The 23,418-nt window shown below is 40.8% G+C and overlaps 1 protein-coding gene across 3 annotated transcripts in view; it reads right to left on the bottom strand.

Annotated features, from left to right (window-relative positions):
• Window positions 1-545: 545 nt before the first annotated feature.
• DCP1B (decapping mRNA 1B) overlaps window positions 546-23,418 on the bottom strand; it is a 60,156-nt gene continuing 37,283 nt past the window's right edge. For 2 of the 3 annotated variants that reach the window (XM_034403549.2, XM_060694465.2), the window contains 4 exons: window positions 15,302-15,412; window positions 13,698-14,528; window positions 2,114-2,362; window positions 546-890 (listed from right to left, as the gene is read on the bottom strand). In XM_034403549.2, coding sequence (XP_034259440.2) covers window positions 810-890; window positions 2,114-2,362; window positions 13,698-14,528; window positions 15,302-15,412 — 1,272 coding nt within the window. In that variant the 3' untranslated portion in view covers window positions 546-809. The remainder of the gene's footprint in view (window positions 891-2,113; window positions 2,363-13,697; window positions 14,529-15,301; window positions 15,413-23,418) is intronic. The other variant, XM_060694466.2, reaches the window with a different exon arrangement.

Below are 23,418 nucleotides of genomic sequence, written 5' to 3'. Positions count from 1 at the left end.
TTCCCAGCAAAATGTGCTTACTCCAAAAAGAATTCAGAAGAAGCCTTCAGACCTTGTGCCACCCAGCAACTCTCTATTAATTGAGTATCCCCACTTTTTTTCCCAGACTTCTGCCCGAGCCAGAAAAAAAGGTGCTACTGCTTTAAGAGCTGAGGAGTGGTTTACTTAAAGCGTTATCTTTTTTTTTTCTTTTTTGTCGCAGAAGCCTGGGAAAAGAACAAAATGTCTTCAATAAAAATAGCAAGTATTTTCTGCCTTCATATGAAGTTTGAAGCACTTCTCTGAATAAGTTTTTGAAGCATGCAGGGCCTTTCGGTACCCACATAATTAATAGCCATTATACATTTAAAAACCCACAAAACCTGGAAAAACCCAAACAATCGTATCGCTCTTTATACAAACCAGCATACCGCCAATGAGGTGGCATCCAGATGGGAAGCAAAGGGCAAAAAAAGCCCTGATGCAACACAAGTCCCATGCCTTGGGTACACGCGTCATGATATATGCACGGATGAAAAGGGAGGAGCTTGCAGATGACATCATTATACCGTTTTTGTTATTTTAATGAAAGCCGTGGCTTTTGTGGAATCTACACCTTTTTTTTTTAAGGAGCCACAATATAAGTTATTTTGATGTTGTTTTCACACTGTAATCAGGAAGGCACTAATAATTCCATTTACTAATTTCTTCGAACAAGATACGCTTCCAATGAAGATAATTTAAAGTCTTGCAGGAGGTTAAAAACCTCTTCAGTTCTGTTGCTGTTCCAAACATGAAAACCAGGCTACATTTAATTAAAATGTTATGCTTCAGATGGGCTTTTTCAGTGCTGCTTTTCTCACGCTGCCGAGATAAGCATCATAGATGACGTTTAGGAAGTTGTCGTCATTCTGAAAATACAAACAACACATTAGTTAAAAAAGAATCTCAAGGAAATCATAATGTCACATTTAAAAAAAAAAAACTCTGGGGGATCAGGATGTCAGCAGCTCTGATAGGGTAGGCCTAAAACACACGAACTTATACACATAGAAAACAGATTAAATAGACACTCCGTGGAAAACAACATTAATACATACAGATATTCACAAATGCTAAAGAAAAAAAACCCTGGCAAAAGTCACACACAGAACAGACATATACACACAAAGATCAGACAAATAACTCATGTGATTTTCTCCCTAACTTATCATGTTGTAAGCTACCCTGATAATGAGATGAGCAGCATATAAATTTAATAAATAAATACCTTTTAAAAAAAACACGAGAATATGTTCTCAAATAAAATATTGGGAAGTAGTATAATTTAATTTTAAATATAAATTTAATATAAATTTAATAAATAAATACCTTTTAAAAAAAACACGAGAATATGTTCTCAAATAAAACATTGGGAAGTAGTATAATTTGGATACCCAAATGGAAACTCTAAGGATAATGCTGGGAAATCCGAATTCTTCTTCTCTTTTATAAACCTCATTGAGCAATCACAGACCAATCAAATGATGTTTTCTAGCTAATCTCATAGAACACATAATAGGAATATGTGGCTATCCAAAACCAACCGTCAATTTCAATATATGAAGAATTTTCTGCATGAACAATTAACAGCGTTATACCTGCATTGTAATTCCATTGTAGCATCTTACAATAGCAATAAAACGACTACATTGTACAACTCAGTGGTGAAATCCAAATTTTTTTACTACTAGTTCTGTGGGCGTGGCTTGGTGGGCGTGGTGTGGCTTGGTGGGCGTGGCAGGGGAAGGATACTGCAAAATCTCCATTCCCACCTCACTCCAGGGGGAAGGATATTGCAAAATCTCCATTCCTACCCCACTCTGGGGCCAGCCAGAGGTGATATTTACTGGTTTTCTGAACAAAATTCAGAAAACCAGCAGAAATTCTCAAAATTTCCACTACCAGTTCTCCGAACTGCTCAAAATTTCCGCTACCGGTTCTCCAGAACCTGTCAGAACCTGCTGGATTTCACCCCTGGTACAACTGATGCATAACAACGAAGTTTTGCTTTCACTCCAAATCTTTTATCTCATATGTACAAACACCATAATCAACTGAAGGTATAGGTGGCTAAGAGTTGAGGATGTCCTACCTGGATCAGATGCAGAAGTGTTTCCTGTAGCTGTAACTTGGTTAATGGGTTGCTCTTTGGGATGGTTGCTTCTGAGTTCTGTAGAGGCAGAAGAAGGTTTGCTGATCCAGAAGTATTTTCTTGATTCATGACTGGCAGCCATCCACTTTCACTTGGTTTTGGCAGCTGTGGGGCAGTCTGACTAAATACCATCGGGGACATCAGCAGGGATGGAGCTATAGTAGTGGGAATCCGCTGCGGGGAGATGACCTGCTCCCAATATACAAGGAATTATACATCAATTCAATGACTACATGAACTCAACTCATAGACACACAAAGCAGAGATTGAATAACACTGATCTCAGCATTAAAAACAGATAGGTTGAGGCAAAGAGGTTTTACTTTAATAAAAGGCAACCCCTTCTCTGGACTGAAATCATCTTGAGAAGACAGTCTCGTATCTTGGAGGCAGCAATACTCTATAAAACTGGGATTACAGAATCATTTCTGCTTTGTTTGAAGAGTAGAACAATGCTGAAGATGGTGGCCAACAGGACCAACAACAGGCCAGGCTCAAATAACTTATTTAATTGGAGAAAGGCTATTTTTTGTTGTGATCCTCTGAAAATACCGTATTTTTCAGAGTATAAGACACTCTGGACTATAAGATGCACCTACCTTTTTTGGGGAGGAAAACAAGGGGAAAAAAGTCTGCCTCTGCCTCCCAGCAATTTGCCTCCTTGCAGCAAACATCCTGCTTTAGTTTCATTTTCAGCACAGCCTGATTAGCACAAGAAAAAAAAATCTGCCTCCCAGCAATCTGCCTCCTTGCAGCAAACAGCGGAGGCCCGCGTGGCAATAGGCAATGACAATCCCTGCAGCCTGAAACAACTGAGGGTCGGGAGGCCAATCCAACCGACAATCAGCTGCTTGTGCTAATCAGTCTGTGCTGAAACTGAAACGGGCTCTTTGCTGTTTGCTGCAAGGAAATAAATTGCTGGGAGGCAGAGGCCAAAGGGTGGGGGCCGGCAGGTGGGCGGGGCTACATTTGGTGTATAAGACGCACCCAAATTTTCACCCTTTTTTAGGGGGAGGGGGGAAATGCATCTTATACTCCAAAAAATACAGTAGATTGGATGTATTCCTACAAGATGATGAACAACTAGAACACAAATAGGTGGCAGAAGCATTTCTTGGCTAAGAAGACATGTTAGATACAGGCAGTCCTCGACTTACAACCACAGTGGAGCCCAAGATTTCTGTGGCTAAGTGAGACAGTTGTTAGGTGAGTTTTGCTTCATTTTATGACCTTTTTGCCACAGTTGTTCAGTTAGTAACACAGTTGCTAAGTGAATCTGGCCTCCCCATTGACTTTGCTTGCCAGAAGATTGTAAAAGGTGATCACATAACCCTGGGACAATGCAACCGTCATAAGTACGAGTCAGTTGCCAAGGATCTGAATTTTGATCATGTGACCATGGGGATGCTGCAACATCATAAGTGTGAAAAACAGTCATAAATCACTTTTTTCAGTGCCATTGTAACTTTGAAAAGTCATTAAATGAACTGTTGTAAGTCGAGGACTACTTGTATAAAGGTGGCTGCGCTATATGTCAACATTAGGCTATAAGTATAAGCCATGACAATAATTCACCCAGCTGTGGATTCTACTGCCGTAGTACTTTTGACATCTAAATACTCTTAACATGTCAACAAAGGCCAAACTGCAGCTTTGGATATCTGGGATTGGAGTCTAGGATGCCGAAATTCTCATACTAACATGAGCTATCCAGCCAATAATGTTTAGGCTCAGGAGTACCCGGGGGGGGGGGGGGGAGCAAATTTGCAAAAATTTCGAAGGAACAAAAAAAATAATAATCTCCAAGATGCTGTTCTTCCCTTTTACGAATCAAATGTGGAAACCTTTGCTGACATTTACATTCTGTGCTTTGGATGGTACAAATTTCGTGTTCTCAATAAAACCTGTACAGTATAAATAAGTATAATTTGCACAATTCTGCCCAATGTAAGGAAATCTGTCAGTTATGGGGCATGGTATGAACTATGCAGAGCAATATTGACCTCACCATGACAGGGACTATTCTGGTTTTTGATCTTTTGCAGTCATTGTCCATACTCTTGGAAACAGTGCTTGACAATCATAAGAATCTAAAAAATCCAAACTGAATAAAATTTGAGTTTCATAAAATAGCACTTTCTGAATCAAAGGAAATACAAAATGCGACAACTTTCTAATGTACATAAATGCAGGGGGGTTTTCCCCTCATTTACATAGTCACGTCTTATTTTATATATTAGATTTATATCCTGCCTTTCAATTAAGGACTCAAGGTGATGTACCTACCATTTTCTCCTATTTTTACATTGGGCTGAGAGAGAGAGATCGACGCAAAGTGAGTTTCTGTGCTCGGGGGCAGACTACAATTTGGGTCTGTGTCTCTAATACCAGGCCAAGACCTTAACCAAGCAATAAATAAATATATCCCACGCTATAATTTGAATTTTGCAGTCTCCCAGCTAGCGTTTGTTCAGCCTGTTGAACTTTATGAAAGTGATTGCATTATGACCCTAATTCTTGGATATTGGTGTTTAAGATTTGTCTGTCTGTCTGTCTGTCTGTCTGTCCGTCATCTATCTATCTATCTCCCTCCCTCCCTCCCTCCCAGAATTAGGATTATAATGCAATCACTTTCTTGAAGTTCAAAAGGGTAAACAAAAGCTAGCTAGGAGACTGCAAAATCCAAATTAATTTCAGGCATCTTCTCTCAAAAACCAGCTGTTTTCTTAGAGATAGCATGGGATTTTTCATTTGTCTACAAAAGCCAGTATTTCCTCGACTACATCAAACCAAAGACTGATGCAGGATTTAAAATTCAAAAATATTAAATGTTGCTGTACTAATGCATTCGGTCACAGAGTCCAAGATGCCAAGCATCACGTTAAATTAAATGAGAAAGTGCATTAGTTGCCGAATCTGGTCTTTGATATGCATTTCAATTCATTAGACAATGTTAATTCATTTTGTTCAAAGCCAGGGTTGGCTGCCTATGGCCTCCAGTTATATATTTTGGCAAGACCTGCTGTGTTATGAACTACAGCCTCTTTTGGAAAGCAGGTTGTGTATCACACCACATTATCACAGTCAGATCACTGGGAGACAGCAATGAAATACCACACAGATGGCCGGCTCATCCTGCTGACCCCCGCTGAAGAGAGACAAATTTTGTAATTAAAGAAAAAAACCCTGATATGCAGCTTTAGCTAGAAAGCATTTCTTTCGGCCTAAGAACGTTTGAAAGGTTATCAAAACATAGGAATATTTTGATTTTTTTTTGTTATCCTGCCTTTATTATCAGTAACTGAACGCAGTGAATTTACTCTAATTTCCTCACAACAATAACTCTGTGAGGTGGGCCAAGATAAAGTAATTGGCCCAAAATTACCCAGATGGCTTTTATGGCTAAGACAGGACTATTTATTTATTATTTATTTATTAATCAAATTTCTATACCGCCCTACTCCTGAAGGACTCAGGGCGGTGAACAGCCAAGATAAAATACAGATAATACAAATATTAAAAAATCCCTTAAAATTATTAAATATTTCGGCCGAAACACAGATTAAAACACCCAATTTGTAAAATCACGAATTAAAAAATTAAAAAATTTAAAAGATGGGAGTTAGGCCAGGCCAGCTTGCTGAAATAGAAAAGTTTTGAGAGCACGGAGAAACGTGCGCAGGTCCGGGATCTTCCGTATCTCTGGGGGGAGCTCGTTCCAGATGGTAGGTGCCCCCACAGAGAAGGCTCTCCCCCTGGGGGCCGCCAGTCGACACTGTTTGGCCGACGGCACCCTGAGGAGCCCCTCTCTATGGGAGCGTACTGGTCGGTGAGAGGCTATTGGTAGCAGAAGGCGGTCTCGTAGATACCCCGGTCCGATGCCATGGAGCGCTCTAAAGGTGGTAACCAAAACCTTGAAGCGCACCCGGAAGACCACCGGGAGCCAGTGCAGCTCACGCAGGAGGGGGGTCACATGGGAGCGCCACGTCGCTCCCATAACCACCCGCGCGGCCGCATTCTGGACCAGCTGGAGCCTCCGGGTGCTCGTCAAGGGGAGCCCCATGTAGAGAGCATTGCAGTAGTCCAAGCGGGAAGTAACGAGAGCATGAGTGACCGTATTTAACGAGTCCCGATCCAGAAAGGGACGCAACTGGCGAATCAGGCGGACCTGATAAAAAGTCCCCCTGGCCACGGCCGTCATGGACTAGAACTCAGTCTCCTGGTTTATAGGCCAGCACCTTAACCACTGGTTCTCCACTACACACATATTCCACCACAACCCAGGCATAGTAATGGATGCAGGGGCTCTTCATGTATGATGGAGAAATTTTAACCTGGGAGATATATGGCCATTTAGGAATGAATTTTCAGGAAACTACTTATACAATTTTCTGTGCAAAAAAGAAAAAGAAAACCCGAACTTGTCGTTTATGTTTTGATGATTAGACAGAACAGACTATAGAAAGGAAAGAGTCATGATGTAATTTAGAGGTTAAAATATAAAATGTACTATAACTGCTATGAAGATCAGAAGCCACTTCTTATATCTTTTTAATATCCTTTTTTTACTTTCCTTCCATTTTTTTGCACTTTTTATTTTATTCTCCGACTCTTTCTTGTTCTACTTTAGTTTGTCAGTTCTTACAACTGTAAAAACTCTAAATAAAAACTATATTTAATACCCCATTGTACAGCCAGATCTACAGTACAGGTCTCTTACCCAAGGTCCTCTGATTTCAAGTGATAGTTCTTTTACCTGTCCCTCAAAAAAAGGAGTTTGGAGTTTTTTATGGTAACTGAGCTTGCACAGTATATTCTCCATTCAACTAAACCTTGGGAAAAAATAATCTCCTATCAAATATTCCAAGTATGTCCATAAAATAAAGCTGCTAAAACTAAGAAATTATTTTTTATTGTTTAAGAGAATCAAAAGAAGAGTTCATTGACTGCTGAAATTACATGCAATTATTTGGGGAATTTCTTTCCACTATTTTCAATTCCATTTGTGCCCCCCAAATGCCAATATCCACATATACCTGTGGAGGAAGCTTTTCTTCCTGCCAAGTTCTCTATGGAGAGTTTTCCGAAGCACCTTGCTAGAATTAAAGATCAGAAAACCCCAACTGGATCTGACCAATAGACTAATAAATTGACTAACAGTCCAGCAACCTGATTTAAGAATCTCACCAGCAGGATAGGAAAACAAGTGTTCTTCCTTGGTTGCTTCCAGAAACTATTATCTAAGGCTACCCTGTCTGTGATCCAACAAATACTTTAGTGCCACTAAGATGCATGGTCACTGGAAGCTCCAACTTCCATAAATTTTCTAAGAGGCACCCTATTAAAATCATCCTAATGGATGAACATAGGACGGCAACCAATTTCCTAATTTAAACATGCATTGTATTTAGTGCCCTTCCTTTCATCCGTTCTGAACCTGCCAGAATTTTAATTCGGTTGAGGACTCCTAAGAATTAACACACTTGAGAGGAAATCTTTTCTTTGTCCATATTTGTGTATGTTGTTTTTTTTTAGAAGGGGTTGTTGGAGTGCCTTTAAATCAATGTTGACTCCTGGCAACTATTTAGACAAGCATAGGAGAAGGAGTAGCAGAATCTGGGGGCAGAGATAAAAGAGGGATCAGCCTAGAATCCCGACGTAGTCACAAGTGAACGAAGTCCAATTTCCATTGGATTCCTTTGAATTCCTATCTAATGTCAAGCAGATTGTAACCATTAACTGAAAAAATTCTTGTGCATAGGCATGAATAGCAATAAATTAGTTTAATGGGACCTTCACGAGTGGACCTGATCTTTCATGCCTGACAACAGTCTCTTCAATTTTCTTGGCCATGTTTTTGGAGGTGCTTCGCTTTCTAGGGCTGAAAGAGGAATTGGCCCTTTGTTACCCAGCTCACTTTATGCCTAAAGTGGGACTAGAACCAGAGTGGGCTGCTGGGGGTTTGCAGGGGTTCGGGAGAACCTCTAGCTAAAATTCTGTGCAGTTCCGAGAACCCCCAAATACCACTCCTGGCTGGCCCCGCCAACCCCGTCCCTTCCAGAGGCGGAGTCCCCATGTGGCCCGTTTTGGATGCAGGTAAGTGCAGGGTGTGCGCGGAGGCTTGGGGAGGGTGAAAAACGGGCCTACCGGAAGTTCGGGAAGGCCGGAAACAGGCCTGTTTCCAGAGGGCCTCTAGAGCCTCCTACCCTCCCGTAGGCTCAAGGAAAGACTCTGGAGCTCAGAGAGCGCAAAAACATGCCCCCCACCGTGGTGCAGGAGGCCGACTCAGCTCACCATGGCCATGCCCACCCAGCAACCAGGCAGAGAACCCCTTGCTAAAAATTTTGAAGCCCACCCCTAACTAGAACTCATAGTCTCCGAGTTTCTATTTTGGTATCCTTACACCAAATCAGTTCTCTATATTGGCCTGTAATTTTTGAATGTACCCTCAACCCCTTTTTAAAAATTGACCACTTTCCAGCACACACACATCCCCAAGCACTGTGCTAATATGCATGTTCTTAGTAATTTGTACATCTGAAATACCTAAAATAGAATAAACAATTTCCCATATGAATTCTTTGAGAATGTTTAGGTAGGCGCCATCTGGATCCAGTGAATTGCTTGCTTTTAATTTGTCAATAATCCCTAAAACTTCAGCTCCTCACTCACCATCTGTTTCATTTTCCTCACTGCAAAGAGCCAAGTCAGGCACATGGTATATATCCTTTGCTATGAGAACATAAGTGAAAAATTGAGTTTCTTCCTGTAACTTGAATCTCTCTTTAATGTCTTATTGACCAAAGGCCCAACTGAGTTCATTTAAATGAATTTAAGTTGAAATTACTTTTTTTTTAACCATACCGTACCTATGTATTAAATTTGATCAGACATGTCTATTTTCTGGATAAATTCAAATCTAATTATGTTCTGTTTTTGTTTAATTGCTTCAGTAACATGCATTTCCACTCTGCTGAGACTCATTCTACAGATTATGGTTTTGAAGCCATATGGAGATGCAATGCAGGCCAATTTGAAACGAGACTTATGAGATGCCGACTGGTAAGGAAGTACAAACAACAGACACTAGTCACTGAAGGAAATCATGATGAGTTCTTTAAATACATGTTTGTTCAGTTCAATATTCAAGATGTTGTCTAGGCAACAGGCAACACCAGGCAGACTTGGTAAAATTTGGTCCACTGTCCTCTGAAAGACTGTGAGAGCAGATGCAATTCACTAAGATAAACAATTCTAGGGAACAGATTTTGGGAACGTGTTTATTATCAAAGGCTGCTCTAATTTGCCTGAACATCTGTAAATGTGAATCTGCCAACATTATTTGATGGAAACGTTTGTCCTTAGCTGGGGTGTCAAGAAAAGTCTATGTGCAAGGCAGGACAACAATAATAACCAGCCGGTTGTCTTTGTAAGACAAGTATATCTTGCTGCATAACGGGGATAAGATATTTGAAATGAGGCATTTCTCCTTATGCTTGGACGTGGCTTTTGGGTTTTATGGCTGATAAAATATGAAATGTTATAGAAAGATAAAATAGGGAGCTAATCTTACTGATGACCTGGGAAATCAAGTCCTGGGAATCTTGATAAAAAGGTAAAGGTAAAGGTTCCCCTCGCACATATGTGCTAGTCATTCCTGACTCTAGGGGGCGGTGCTCATCTCCGTTTCAAAGCCGAAGAGCCAGTGCTGTCCGAAGACGTCTCCGTGGTCATGTGATTGGCATGACTAAATGCCAAAGGCGCAAGGAAGGCTGTTACCTTCCCACCAAAGGTGGTTCCTATTTTTCTACTTGCATTTTTTTACGTGCTTTCGAACTGCTAGGTTGGCAGAAGCTGGGACAAGTAATGGGAGCTCACCCCGTTACGCGGCACCTTTCGATCGACAAGTCAGTGTCTTAGCCACTGAGCCACCGCGAATAATAATTATTTCATAATTTCATAATTCATCAATAATTTCATGGAGTGCGTTCAGCAATATTTGTTGATGTACCAGAAAACAAGTGTTTTTCCAAGTGCCCTGGTAAAGGCCAATCTGGCTGGTTTTGGAAGACAGACTTTTGACAAAAGTTGCCTTTTTGCCCATGAAAAGATTCCGGAGGGCAAGCGGTGCTAAGAGCAGAAGAAAAGATAATTTCGTTTTGCAGAGCCTAGTAAACTGCTCATAAGTAGCAAAGCCTGGTTTTCATAGAAAATGATATAATCAGGAGCAGACAACCATAGAGTCTCTACAGTAGTGATGGTTAACTTTTTTGGTGCCGAGTGCCCAAAGCGCACATGAATGCACATGCATGTGCCAGAACCCCCAAAATGCAATGCGAGTGCCCTCCTGCGCATGTGCCCCGGTCCCACGCCCTGTTTTGGCTTCCAGGTTGGTGCAGGAGACTTTCCAGGCCCAAAATGGGGCGGGGGGCCCTCCTGCACCAATCTGGAAGCCAAAAGTGAGCACAGGGGGGCCACACAAGGCCCCCCTGCCCCGTTTTGGGCCTAGAAAGACAATCTGGAAGCCAACATGGGGCGTGGGGACACTGCACGAGGCCCCCTGTGCCCCGTTTTGCCTCCTGTCCCCCCTCATGCATGCGCCCTGCCCCCGTCCCATGCATGCGTACGTCCCCATGCACCCAAACCCCTGCGCATGCAAGGCAGAGACCCAAAACTGGCCGGCAGGAGGTGCGCGCGCCTGCACGGTGGAGCTGGGCTGGCATGATGGCTGGCGTGCCCGCAGAGAGAGCTGTGTGTGCCACCTGTGGCACGCGTGCCATAGGTTCGCCATCATGGCTCTATGGTATCTTTTTTATTCTCCCATATAAAGTACAGGCAATCCTTGACTGACAGTCACTATTGGGACCGGAATGTCCATTACTAAGTAAGGTGGTTGTTACGTGAGTCACACTGATTTTACAACCTTTCTTGCCATGGGTTGTTAAGCAAATCACTGCAGTTGTTAAATGGCCTTGTTAGGTGAATCCGGCTTCTCCCATTGATTTTGCTTGTTGTGTTGGAAGCCAGTTGGGAAAGTCACAAATGGCCATCATTTGAATATAGACACTGCAACCATCTTAAATATAGGTTGGCTGGCAAGTGCTCAAATTTTGATCGTGTGACCATGGAAATGCTACAATGGTCATAAGTGTGAGGACTTATGTTGTAAGTCACTTTTTTCAATGCCAGCTGCAACTGAATGGTCCCTAAATGAATGGTTGTAAATGAAGGGCTACCTATAAATCTCTACCATATCACCTATGGCAAGGGTCTGCAACCTTAAACACTCCCAAGAGCCATTTGGACCCGTTTCCCACAGAAAAGAAAACACCAGGAGCCACAAAACCTGGGTGGGCGTGGCCAACTCCATGTCGCTCACTTCCACCAGTCACATGACCCCCCTAGCCAGGCCTACCCAGCCGGTCATTAGGGCAGAGAACTAGTTGTTAAAAAACATTGGGAACCACAAAATCCTTTTGACATATCTCTTTCCCTTCCCTTCCTCTCTACCCTTCTCTCTGTATCTCTCTATTTCTCTCTCTCTCCCCCTCTCTCTGTATCTCTCTATCTCTGCCCTGGATGCTTCTCCATCCCGCGCTGTCGCCTTTACCTTCTCAGGCCAGGCGAGGAGTGACTGGGAGGGGAGGGTGAGGGGCGGGGCCAGCCAGTGGTGGGATTACCTGACAGGGAGCCATAGCAGAGGGCCCAAAGAGCTGCATGTGGCTCTGGAGCTGTAGGTTGCTGACCCCTGACCTATGGGAAAAAGTTAGGCACTACAGGTAGGAGATCCCATTGTCTGTCCTCCTGCTCTGGGGCAAATCTACTCCCACAAATTAGGAATGCTGCATCATGGCAAATGAATCCTGCAACTCCAACTCCTCAATATAATCCTGGTTATGGAATAAAAGTGTCTAATCTCTAGGTCACGGGTGTCAAACTCAAGGCCTGGGGGCTGATCTGGCCTGCAGGGTACTTAGATCTGGCCCACGGGGCCACACTGGAAACAGCGAAGTACTTCTTCTGCAGTGCTTCTGCCAGCGAAAATGGCCTCCCCAACTCCGTTTTTGGCTGCCACGGCCTCCTGCAACCCTCTGCCAGTGAAAATGGAGCTCAGGAGGGCCGCATGCACCACAGGCGCCCCCGACAGGAGTGACATAAAGCTGGCCACACCCACCCTGGCAACCCCCACCCCGAGGTCAAACACAACCCTGATGCGGCCCTCAATGAAATAGAGTTTGACGCCCCTGCTCTAGTGTATTATCTATCAAATACATAACGTCACAAAGCTGTCCTGAGCTGTTGTTTTTTTCCCATTTAATTCTAATGAAAATGTCATAAGCATCCTTTTTTAAAAAAAAAAATCCTTAAACAGAAAATGAGTCATCTGTTCAATTGTTGTTTTTTCACCTCACTTGTGCTTTCACACTTCACATTACTTCAATTTACAGAGCTTGAGAATAAGCACTTTCCCCCCCATTTTACTTGTAAAGAAATATTTGGCTGTTAGCTGCTGGGTTGGGTCTGACAAATGGCAGATCATAACAAAATGAATAAATCAAAGGCCAACTCCTCCTAAGAATACAAAGCCCATTATTCAGACATGGACTTTCTGAGGAGTTTCAAACTGTTTAGTATTGATGGAAGCAGGAAGGTTGGAAGGGGATCGTATTATCATTTCAAAAGGCCTTTTGAGAAGTTCAACAAGAACAGTGACAAATTGAAGCCAGTTCACAGGAGGCCTGCCAATCTCAAAATCAAGCCCTTTCAAGAATGGTTGAAGGATCTGGATAGGTCTAGTTCACAAAGAGGCATGATAGCAGCCTTCAAGAATCTGAAGAACCTTTGCTGGCTGAGGAACTCTGGGAGTTGAAGTCCACAAGTCTTAAAGTTGCCAAGCTTGGAGACCCTTGCACTAGGTGAAAGCTGTAGGATTCCCTGAAACTCTGTATTTCTATCATTGCAAGATTCATGCAAATACAGTTTAGCAACTGTAGTGTTAGCTTTAGAATACCTGAAATGTATTTATGTATGTATTTATAAACTAATTAAGGCATCCAATGCTGTTATTCAACAAAATTACATTTTTTTCCCCTAAAGATAATCTCATCTGGGGGGAGTCTCCCAATTGCACCCCCGGGATTTTTAAATCCTTCTTCTGAATACTTGGAAAGTCACTAAGGCTTATCCTGTGCTTTTTTAAATAAGCCGAGAGAAGTATTTGCAAAGCAGTAATGTGGCTAACGGGTTATTAGTGCATTGTCCCTTGTGTTAGAAAAGATCTGCTTATATTGTTCAAAGAGAAACTAAAAATAATGCTGAAACAGAACAAACAATTTGAAGAATCTCAGATGTTAGATCAGTGGTGGGAAATTATGGCCCCTTTACAACAAGGTGGACTTCAACTCCCAGAATTCCTGACATAGCCATACTGGATTAGGAAGTCTGGGAGTTGAAGTCCACAGATCATCAAGGGACCATAGTTGCTCACCCGTTTTAGGTGCTATCGCATTTATCGCTGATTTACCTGAAGAAGAGGGGGCTGCTTTTCTGTAGCCGAAGCCTTGTCCATCCAAGAATCCAAAGGTTTCAGAGTGGCGGAGGCCTGAGTAACTACAGGAAACTTAGCCGCTAAGGTTGGCCGACTGGCTATGTGCAACTGTTGTTCCTGCTGCACTATCTGCAGTTTCTTCAACAGCTCCTGAGGTGAAATTATGCCGGAATTTCCAGAGTGGTTCCCAGGAAGAGGATGTGACTGCTTAGGAGGTTTGGATTGTTCTTTACCAAGAGCTTGGTTTGGCAGGGAACCATTGAAGTACATCATGGGTGGCTGAATTACACTGTTTACCTGGGCCACCAAGGAGATGGCTGGAGTCCTGTTGAAGGCTGGGGCAGCTGGGTTTGCTAGTCCTATGCTGTTCACTTCCACTTTAGTCATCTGTTCGGACTGGCCTTGCAACTGCTGGAGCAGGCTCCTTGTGCAAGCGGTATTCTGGGCGGGATGAGAACTCCCAATGCTCTGTGAAGTCACAGGCTGGAAGAGCCCAGTGAAAGCTTCCCCCACGGAAGGGTGGCTGCCATTCTCGCAGAGGCGGTTCTCCGGGAGTTCAGAGACCGGGTGAAGCTCCGGCCCGCGCACCATCAGTTTTTGAATGGCCGGACAGAGCTGCTTTTCTGTTGTGGGCGAGTGTCTTCCAGGTTCCTCGTAAGAGAAAGCGCGTACAATTCCTTGCCTTGGAGGAAAATTGTCTTGGTGGAATTTCTGAGATGGTTCTGAGACATTTTGGTATAGATTCGTTTTTTCCTGCTTTCCAAAGAGAGTCATAAGGGACAGGTGCTGAGGCTCGGAATCTGTGTTCTGCAAGAAGGAAAGGAAGAAGAATAATTAAGACCAAATCTGATTTGACTAGCTTCATTAGCAACAATCAATAGAAACAAACCCTCACCGGAACTTAGGATGGGGGGGAGGAAATGAATAGATAGTTGTGAGGGGAAATGGCATGCAGGAGACGGAAGTTACCCCCTACTTATATTGACTTGCTTTGAGCTAGCCATGACTAGATTTTCATAACACAAGGCAGTGAGGTCACATTTTCCTGGTGACCCTAAGCCTGATCCTTAGGCACACACTTGCACAGTGATATTGTGGTGGAATTTCTGGGTGGAGCAGAGGGGGTCCAGCTTGGAATCGCTCTGCGGGAGGAAGCAACAGAGGCCAAACGGTTAAGGCCTTTATCTGCCTGTTCCCAAGAGAATGCAGTTAGTCTGGCAAAATTCTTGCATAAAGAGGAATCACAGTAAAGAAACTTCTTTGGCCTACTCCCAAGTTTTACTGATTCCTTGCGCCTGACAGAGATCAAGCAGCATATATTTTTCCTGTTATGACATCACAATTGTTTCCACCAAGGATGCAGGATCTGTGACTCCCTGATATTCAACCCCATTGAATCAAGCTCACAATCTGCCACTGGTTTTATTTTATCAATCTGAATGCAACTGAAGACATGTGGAAATCTCCCAGAGATGATTTCTATACACGCTTATATTAAAACAAACCCCACTGTACTTAAGAATTTAAATCAATTGACATGAACAGGCTGGTTTGTCATGAATACAAATATGCCGACATACCTGGACTTTCTGGCTTTCCCTGGGCTTTAGAGGGATTGGTTTGATCAAGTTGGGATTGTGGTATAGAGCAGAAAAACTGGTCATTTGTTTTGGCTCGGAGCATGTTTTACACTGCAACACATACACAAAAGGTATAATTTTATTTAAAAAAGCAATGTTTCCTCTCAAAATCAATTGAACTGTAAATTGTGAAATTGGAAGGGACTGCAAACATCAAGACCAACCCTCGAAAGATGGCTGTCCAGCCTCTTTAAAATCTCAAGAGATGGTGATTCTTAATAAACACCCTAATAAGGCTGCTTCATTGTTTCTACAGATTTTACTACCCGAACGTTGTTCTTATATTGAAACAAAAAGTAGGTAGCTGCAGCTTGTAACCCATTATGATTAACACCAGTGGTGGGATTCAATTTTTTTTACTACCGGTTCTGTGGACATGGCTTGGTGGGCATGGCAGGGGAAGGATACTGTAAAATCTCCATTCCCTTCCCACTCCAGAGGAAGGATACTGCAAAATCTACATTTCCTCCCGATCAGCTGGGACTTGGGAGGCAGAGAATAGATGGGATGGGGCTAGTCAGAATTTTTACTACTGGTTCTCCGAACTACTCAAAATTTCCGCTACCAATTCTCCAGAATGGTCAGAAACTGCTGAATACCACCTCTGATTAACACCATCACTGGAATCAAATATAGTTAAATTCAGAAGAGAAACTTCAACTGCCAGGTTGAAAAATGACCACGAGAATCAAGGATATTTGAAAGGAACATCATATCATTTTATAGGAAGAAACAGCACATGCAATCCATAACATAAATACAATGCTGATTTTATAAAATGTAATTTTATAAAATGTAACTTATTTAAATGTAAAAGATTTTATAAAGGTAATTTTGTATTCCTGATTATTATTGTATTCCTCAGTTTGCATGCAATGTACATGTAAAACAAACTAAGGACAAAGGAGCCATTTAAAGCAAGTCATAATGTTTGGACAGATGTCATTTCAGGTTCCAGATGTTATTACTGGATCTTTACAGCTTCTGAAGATACATAAACATATGCTCTTCGACGCAAGATTGTTAAGGCATCATTGATCCTTTAGTAAAACCTCTATACTGCTAGGAAACTTAAATTCAACTGACTTCAATTATATACAATCTGATATTAAAAGAGAAGGGAAAATGCAAAATTGTATAAATTATAAAATCTGATAAGACTGTTACCTCAAAATTAAAAATTTCTCTATTCAATTCCAGGCAAATCAAAGAAGCTGAGCTTTGAGCAAAAATAAGTGACATTCTCATTTTCTCTTGAGATGATATTCCATACACAGTATGGGCCATCGCAAATGAAAATGGTTTTATCCTATATTTTAAGTCATGGAACATCAGATGGTAGAAAGATGCAGAAAAGAATTCAGAAGTTTTAGAAGTCTCACAATAGCAGAAACATAGAAAAATAACTCTTCAAATACTCAGGATTCAGAATCATACAGAAGGAATGCTGGTATAAATTTGCATTCAGAGATCCAAAAGTTAAAATGAACTCTCATTACTGCAGCAATTTATTCTGCATCCAGGAAACTAAAATGGTGAGATTAAGAAGCTGAATATAAAATTGTTCCTGTGAGTGGCATCTGATAATGAAAAAAATGAAGGGGAAAAAAACAGATTAAAGGATGTACTGTAGATTCTGTGGGAGGTGCCTCTCAGTTATGGGAGTAAAAGAAGCATAGACATATCAACAGATGGCCCAAACAAATCTCTATTTTCCAGAGATGCTTACAGCAGAGGAACAGAAAAGCAAACCTTGTTACTGGTCTACTACTTCATGCTGAGGTATCACTATTTTTAGGCCTTGCAAGTTTTTCGAGAATCATTATTCCCAAATTCCCTCATTATTTGACTTGACAAAAACTAAATCATTTTTTCAATAATGATTATCTATTCCTGAAAAAGAAGACACCTGGACTCTAAAATGAACAGAACGGCAGCCTAACAACTCTCAAAGGCACCTCTGATAGCTTATTAATTCCAATCATAAGACATTTTTTCGATGCAGAAATGGCCAGAGGCATAAGGGAGATATTGGCTTTATGCTAATAATCATCCCAAAGAACAGACTCCTAAACTCCTCAGACTTCCTTAACCTCATACATGGGAGGATGGAAAACTACAGCCACATGATTTTTCACAGAACAAAACCAATAGCACTGTCCGATATCTCAGAGGCTGACACAAAGAAGAGGGAGTCAAGCTATTCTCCAGAGCACCTGAGGGCAGGACAAGAAGCAATGGGTGGAAACTAATCAAGGAGAGAAGCAACTTAGAACTAAGGAGAAATTTCCTAACAATTAATTAGTGGAACAACTTGCCTCCAGAAGTTGTGAATGGTCCAACACCGGAAGTTTTTAAGAAGAGATTGGATAACCATTTGTTTGAAGTGGTGTAGGGTTTCCTGCCTAAGCAAGGAATTGGGCTAAAAAACCTCCAAGGTGCCTTCCAACTCTCCTCTCCTCTCCTCCTCTCCTCTCCTCTCCCATTCTATTATATTCCTAACAGCATGGTTTGTTATATGTCATGGAATTGTGATCTAACATGTGTGGAAAGCACCAAGATGGGTAAGACCATGGGTCAAACTTGATCGCGTCACGTGATATATTGACACGTATGACATTTTTTGCTCCTTGCACAGCCGGGGTGGACGTGGCCTGTCCGTGACGCATCTGGACCACAGGCACCAGTTTTGACAGGCCTGAGTAAGACTGTCTTAAGTCACTGCTTGAACATTTAGGATTGGTTTCTAAGGTGGAATAGCTAGTCCTCAATTTACGACCATAATGGAACCTGCCCATCACAGCTATAAGTCTTGATGGTTGTAAATCAAGATACCCGTGTGACCAGACTTCCTGTTTGCTGCTGGCCGCCGCCAGACGTTCCTTTGGGATCGTCAGCTTCCACTGCCTGTCAGAGCCGCCTTCACAACGGAACGGCGGCTCGAAAAAACTCCGTTCCCATGAGGAAACGGAGATAGAGCCGGCAGGGGTGGGTAGAACTCTCTGCAGAGTCCCAAAAGTTTTTCTTTTACTTTTGGGATGGAGCGGATGAGATGCCCCATATCCCCAGCCGCTGCTCCGGGCTTTGGGAGACCTCTGCTAATGCAGAGCCAGGCGTCAAAAGCAAGCCTGCGAATTTGACAGATTACTCAAAAAGAAAATGTGAGCTGGACCTGTAATACTGAAGCGCAAGTATTTTACTTATCTTTTAAAAATTACTTAAGAGAATAGAGGAAGAGAAAGAGGAAAAAAGTTTCTTTTTAAAATGGCGTCTGCCGCGGCTGGAGAAGAGTTTGAGAGGGAAAGTTCTTCCGTTTTTTATTATTACAATGTAGCGGAATAAATACCACTGGCTACATTTGTAGATAAAACTCCGCTCCTGTTTTTGTTTTTCTCTTTTTTCCCTGGAGGCTTGAGTGTTGCTGGCTGGAAGTCTTTTGTCTTGTTTTTTTTTTTTTTCTTCTTCTAACAAAGCCTGCTTAGGCGGAAACATGGCACTGAGGCTTGTGAAGTCAGACAAACAAATAGGTGGGGGCGATTCCCCCACTAAGAATTTAAAGGAACAAGTTTTAACTCTTCAGTCCCAGAAACCTGATTTTAATATAATAGAATTTCTCTTAGAGGAGATTGAAAGAAGGGATGAGATTGTGAATCAGCAACTTGAAAAATTTAAGCAGGAAACTAAGGAATTGGTGAAATCCAAGTTTGACTTTTTGCAGCAAAAAATTTTAAAATTGTCAGAATTCATGATTCGGTTGGATACAAATACTAATTTACTAGAGTCAAAAATGGATGAAATTCAAGATAAATTGGACAATAGAATTCAAAAAATTGAAAATGATTTGTTAAATATTCAGGATTATAGTTCAGAAGAAAAATTTAAAATGGATGCTGACCAAAAGTCTGGTAATGTAGAATATCTGGAACAGAGGATTCAAAAAGAGGTTCTAAAGATACAATATAATTTCACAGAATATGCAATAAGACTTAGAGGTTTGCAGGAAAATAACAGAGATGACTTAAGGAAAATATCTTCTGAATTTCTAGCTGGGATTTTAAAGATTCAACCTGAGGAAGTGTTTTGTAGGATTGACAGAGCTTATCGAATAAACTCCTGGACTGCCAAGCAAAGGCAATTGCCTAGAGATGTGGTAATCTATTTTTCAGATAAAGAAATTAGGAATAAAATTGTGCAAAATTCCTTCAATTCTAATTTGCAATTGTATGGAAGAAAGATTTGGATTTACAAGGAACTCCCACCTAAGATATTAATGGAAAGGAAGAAATTTGGCTTTCTGGTGTCTGAGTTAAAAAGGAGAAATATTCAATTCCGGTGGGACGTCCCAGTTGGTATTATATTGAGATATCAAGGAGAAAGATACCAGTTAAATACTGTTGAAAGGGCGGAAGAATTTTATCAAAATAGGTTGAAAATGAATTTAACGTCTTCAGATATAATACAGGATAAGCAGAAGGAGCTGGAACTAAAGACAGAGACTGTACCAGATAAATTGCCTTTGGATTTATCGGATACCCCAGCTGGATTATCTACAAATTTGAGAGAAGTGCCATCTGATTTTAATGTGATGACTTATCAAGGCAAGGACAAGCATGGAAACCAATTAGAGGATATACAAGGGATAAAAAAGAAATGCGAGACACAAAAAATTAGGATGGAGGTCAAACCCACAAAAAGAAAACAAAAAAAGAAATAGGTTGTACAAAAATAGAAATTTCTAACCCAAGCAACAGTGAAGCCAGTGATTTTAAAATATGAATGATTATGTGAAAACATAGAGGAGGCGACATATTGGTCAATATCATCCTGAGGATAGTGGCAGATCTCTGCATTGCCGTAATTTTGGGACATGGAAAGAGCCTCAAATTGATGGTTTTGAATTATCTACTTTGAAACTTCTTTTTGTGTTGATAAATATATTATAATTATCTTGAATTATAAGGCAAGAGAATCACATTGGGACATGCAGAAGATCGGGTTGTTACCCAATACGATGATGGAAATTAATAATCCTGATGAAACCCACAATTATTATTATATGGAATACAATTATAATGTCACTCGGGTGGTTGTTTTTACTTTTATATATATAAGAAGATGTTTACTACTGATGGGGGCAGATATGATTGGAGATCTTGAATAAACTGTTGCATCCGCAAGCTATGTCACCCTATTATGGATGTTGGTTTTAACAATCCAGTGGAAAGACTTCAAGAAGATATTATATGGACTATAAATTTAAAGTTATTGTCTTTTCTTTTTTTATTTAGATATAATGGAATATATATATATATATATTTTTAAGTAGTGTGGGCAGTGAATTAAAGATATCAAGAATTGTTGTGTATGGTAAATTTGTAAGACAGTGGGTGAATAAGCTAGCTACAGACTGATTAGTTTAAGAAAAGGGATTTTTAAGTGATACACTTAGGGGAGTGAAGGAAATGGATAGAGTGGAATAAATGTTAAATTAGATTTTATGGGGAGCCCGCTTTGAAATGTTATTAAAGTAGGACTTATTGTATAGTTTTAAAGTGGAAGGTGGTTTTGAATTGTTGCAATAATGCATAGATATAAAACACTATTATGCTAAATTAGAGTTATTTTATAATAGTTATAGTATAATGTGTTTGTTTTTTTTTGTTTTTTTGTTTTTCTCTTCTTCTTTTCTGAAATGTATGGATAAAGGGGGATTTATAATACTTTTAGTAAGTAAAGGTCAGTATTTTGAGGAGGGAGTAAGTAATCTGTTATGAATTAGGGTTTTTTTTTGTTACGAAGAAGTCACAGGGGGGGAAGGGTGGGGAGGGGGGGTTAGGGAGGGGGGGAGGGGGGGGGAAAAGGGGGAAAAATTTGTATTTGAAAACCTTTTCAATAAAAAAAAAAAAAAGATACCCGTGTGACCAACCTGTGGCAGCTGTTAAATAAACCAATTGTTTACTGTGAGCTGGTTTTGCCAAAAATTGGAAGTTAATGCTGGGTTTCGGCAAAACCATCGTAAAATGTGGTCCAGTGGGAAATTGCAAGGAGCTGTAAATGCAGGCTATCTGCCTAGTGCCTGATATGCGGTCATATTATTGGGGGACGTGGCCATTGGAATTGGGCAATAAATCCGGGGGCGGGGGGGGGCATTGTAACTTGAAATTAATAGACTTGAGGACCTTAAATGTTCATCAAGGCTGCACATAAAAATACCAAACTATATTAGGAATGGATTTGTTCTTTGTTTAAGAAGCTCATCTTAAGAACCTACCATATTCCAGAGCAAGTGTGCTGCATTGGACTAAAACCCAGATTCCAGTCCATCCTCAGCCACTGAAGCTCATGGTATGGCTTTCGGTCGGTCGCTAACATTCACTCAGCTTACCTCACAGGTTTGTTAGGAAATGCTGGAGGAGTGAGTGCTATTTATGCTACTTTGAATTCTTAGAGGAAAAGATAAAAACCTAATAATTGTATAAACTTCATTTTATTGGCTAAAATCAAGGAAAGAAATAGAGATAGTCTGAGGTGGATGGATGTTTATTTATTGATCGAAGTACACTGTGTCCTTTTCTGCTCTTTCACTAGAAGTCATTGGAGAACATTAAATCATTAAGTGTCTGCTTAAAAGTGCAATAGAAAGTCCGTCCATCCATCCATCCATCCATCCATCCATCCATCCATCCATCCATCATTAAGAAAACGTATATGCTGCATTTCCCTAATAAAAACTCAGTAATTTTCTTATTTCTGTTCCCTGTGTTTTCTTCTTCCATCTCTCTCTCTCTCTTTCTCCCTCCTTCTCTCTCTCTTTCTCTCTCTCTCTCTCTCTCTCTCCACTCCCTCCCTCTTGGAAAAGCTGACTGCTACACATGGGATCTTTGCTCTCAAAATGATGAAATGAAAAAAATAACTATTTTGAGAAGCAAAGTACGTTTGAAGCATGATGGCATTTGATGCAGAGGAAACTGTAAAATGTGTCACCTATTCTCGCCCTAATGCAAATTATCTTCAGCTTTGAGAGGACAGCTGTTCCTGCATCTCACTGCATTGCCGGAGATAAATTTCTCTGTGGCCTAATATTTCCTTGGCAACCAGTTATAATAAAGAAATTTAGGTGGAAAAGCTAAGCAGCAGAAATAGATTGACTTGTTCTTCAGATAAATTGTTTCCAAACAAGCGTCTTGAATGATATACAGTATACAATGGAAGGGAAAAGTCCTTGTGTATGTATGCTTTTTCCATATACTCTTCAGGATAAGGAGACAAACAGGTGTCTTTATACTTTATCTGCTGTTGCATATTGTCTCAGCAGATATCTTTCTTTAGACTATCTTTCTAAATTTTTAAAGTAGCCTTTTCAATAAGGGCTGCTCAAATTGATAATATGGTATATAGTTTAATATGAAAACCAACATCCTATTGTCCAAATCTTATTTCTGGCTCTCTTACTTGGCATCTGTATTCGGAATGAAATTAACTATTGATATTATTAGAACTGATTTCCTAGTAAAACTACCTGAATTTAAGCAAGCCACAGTTAAAGATAACAGCTTCAAAATCACTTTGATTCAAATGAATCCTTTCACATTAAGTATAACAACAAAGAACTATTTTCTTTGAACGAATTAATGAGTTTTCTTTGAAGGAATTAAAGAGTTCAAAACTTAACTTACAAATGGGGTACTAGAACCTGCTCCTCCAGGAAAACTCTGTCAAATTTTGATGACAGGTTCAAGTGCTGCTGGTAATTAAAAACTGACAGTAAATGGAAGGATAGGAAAAGCAGAGAAATACCCACAATTTGCCCACATGGACTTCTTTAATCATCTACCATGTTTCCCCGAAAATAAGACCCTGTCTTATATTTTTTTTGACCCCTGAAATAAGCGCTTGGCCTTATTGCCATGTTCTCAAAAGCCCGACTGGGCTTATTATCAGGAGATGTCTTATTTTGGGGGAAACAGGGTACATATTGTTTTCTATTGCTATTCCCATAGGTTTTTTTTTTTTTCATGAGAGATGGCTGCTTGCCATTGATTCTTCAGAACAAATTA

This window comes from Pantherophis guttatus, chromosome 7, assembly GCF_059756535.1.
Source record: "Pantherophis guttatus breed Tessera chromosome 7, ASM5975653v1, whole genome shotgun sequence".
NCBI classification, from domain to species: Eukaryota; Metazoa; Chordata; class Lepidosauria; order Squamata; family Colubridae; genus Pantherophis; species Pantherophis guttatus.
This window is presented reverse-complemented; position numbering and strand designations above follow the sequence as displayed.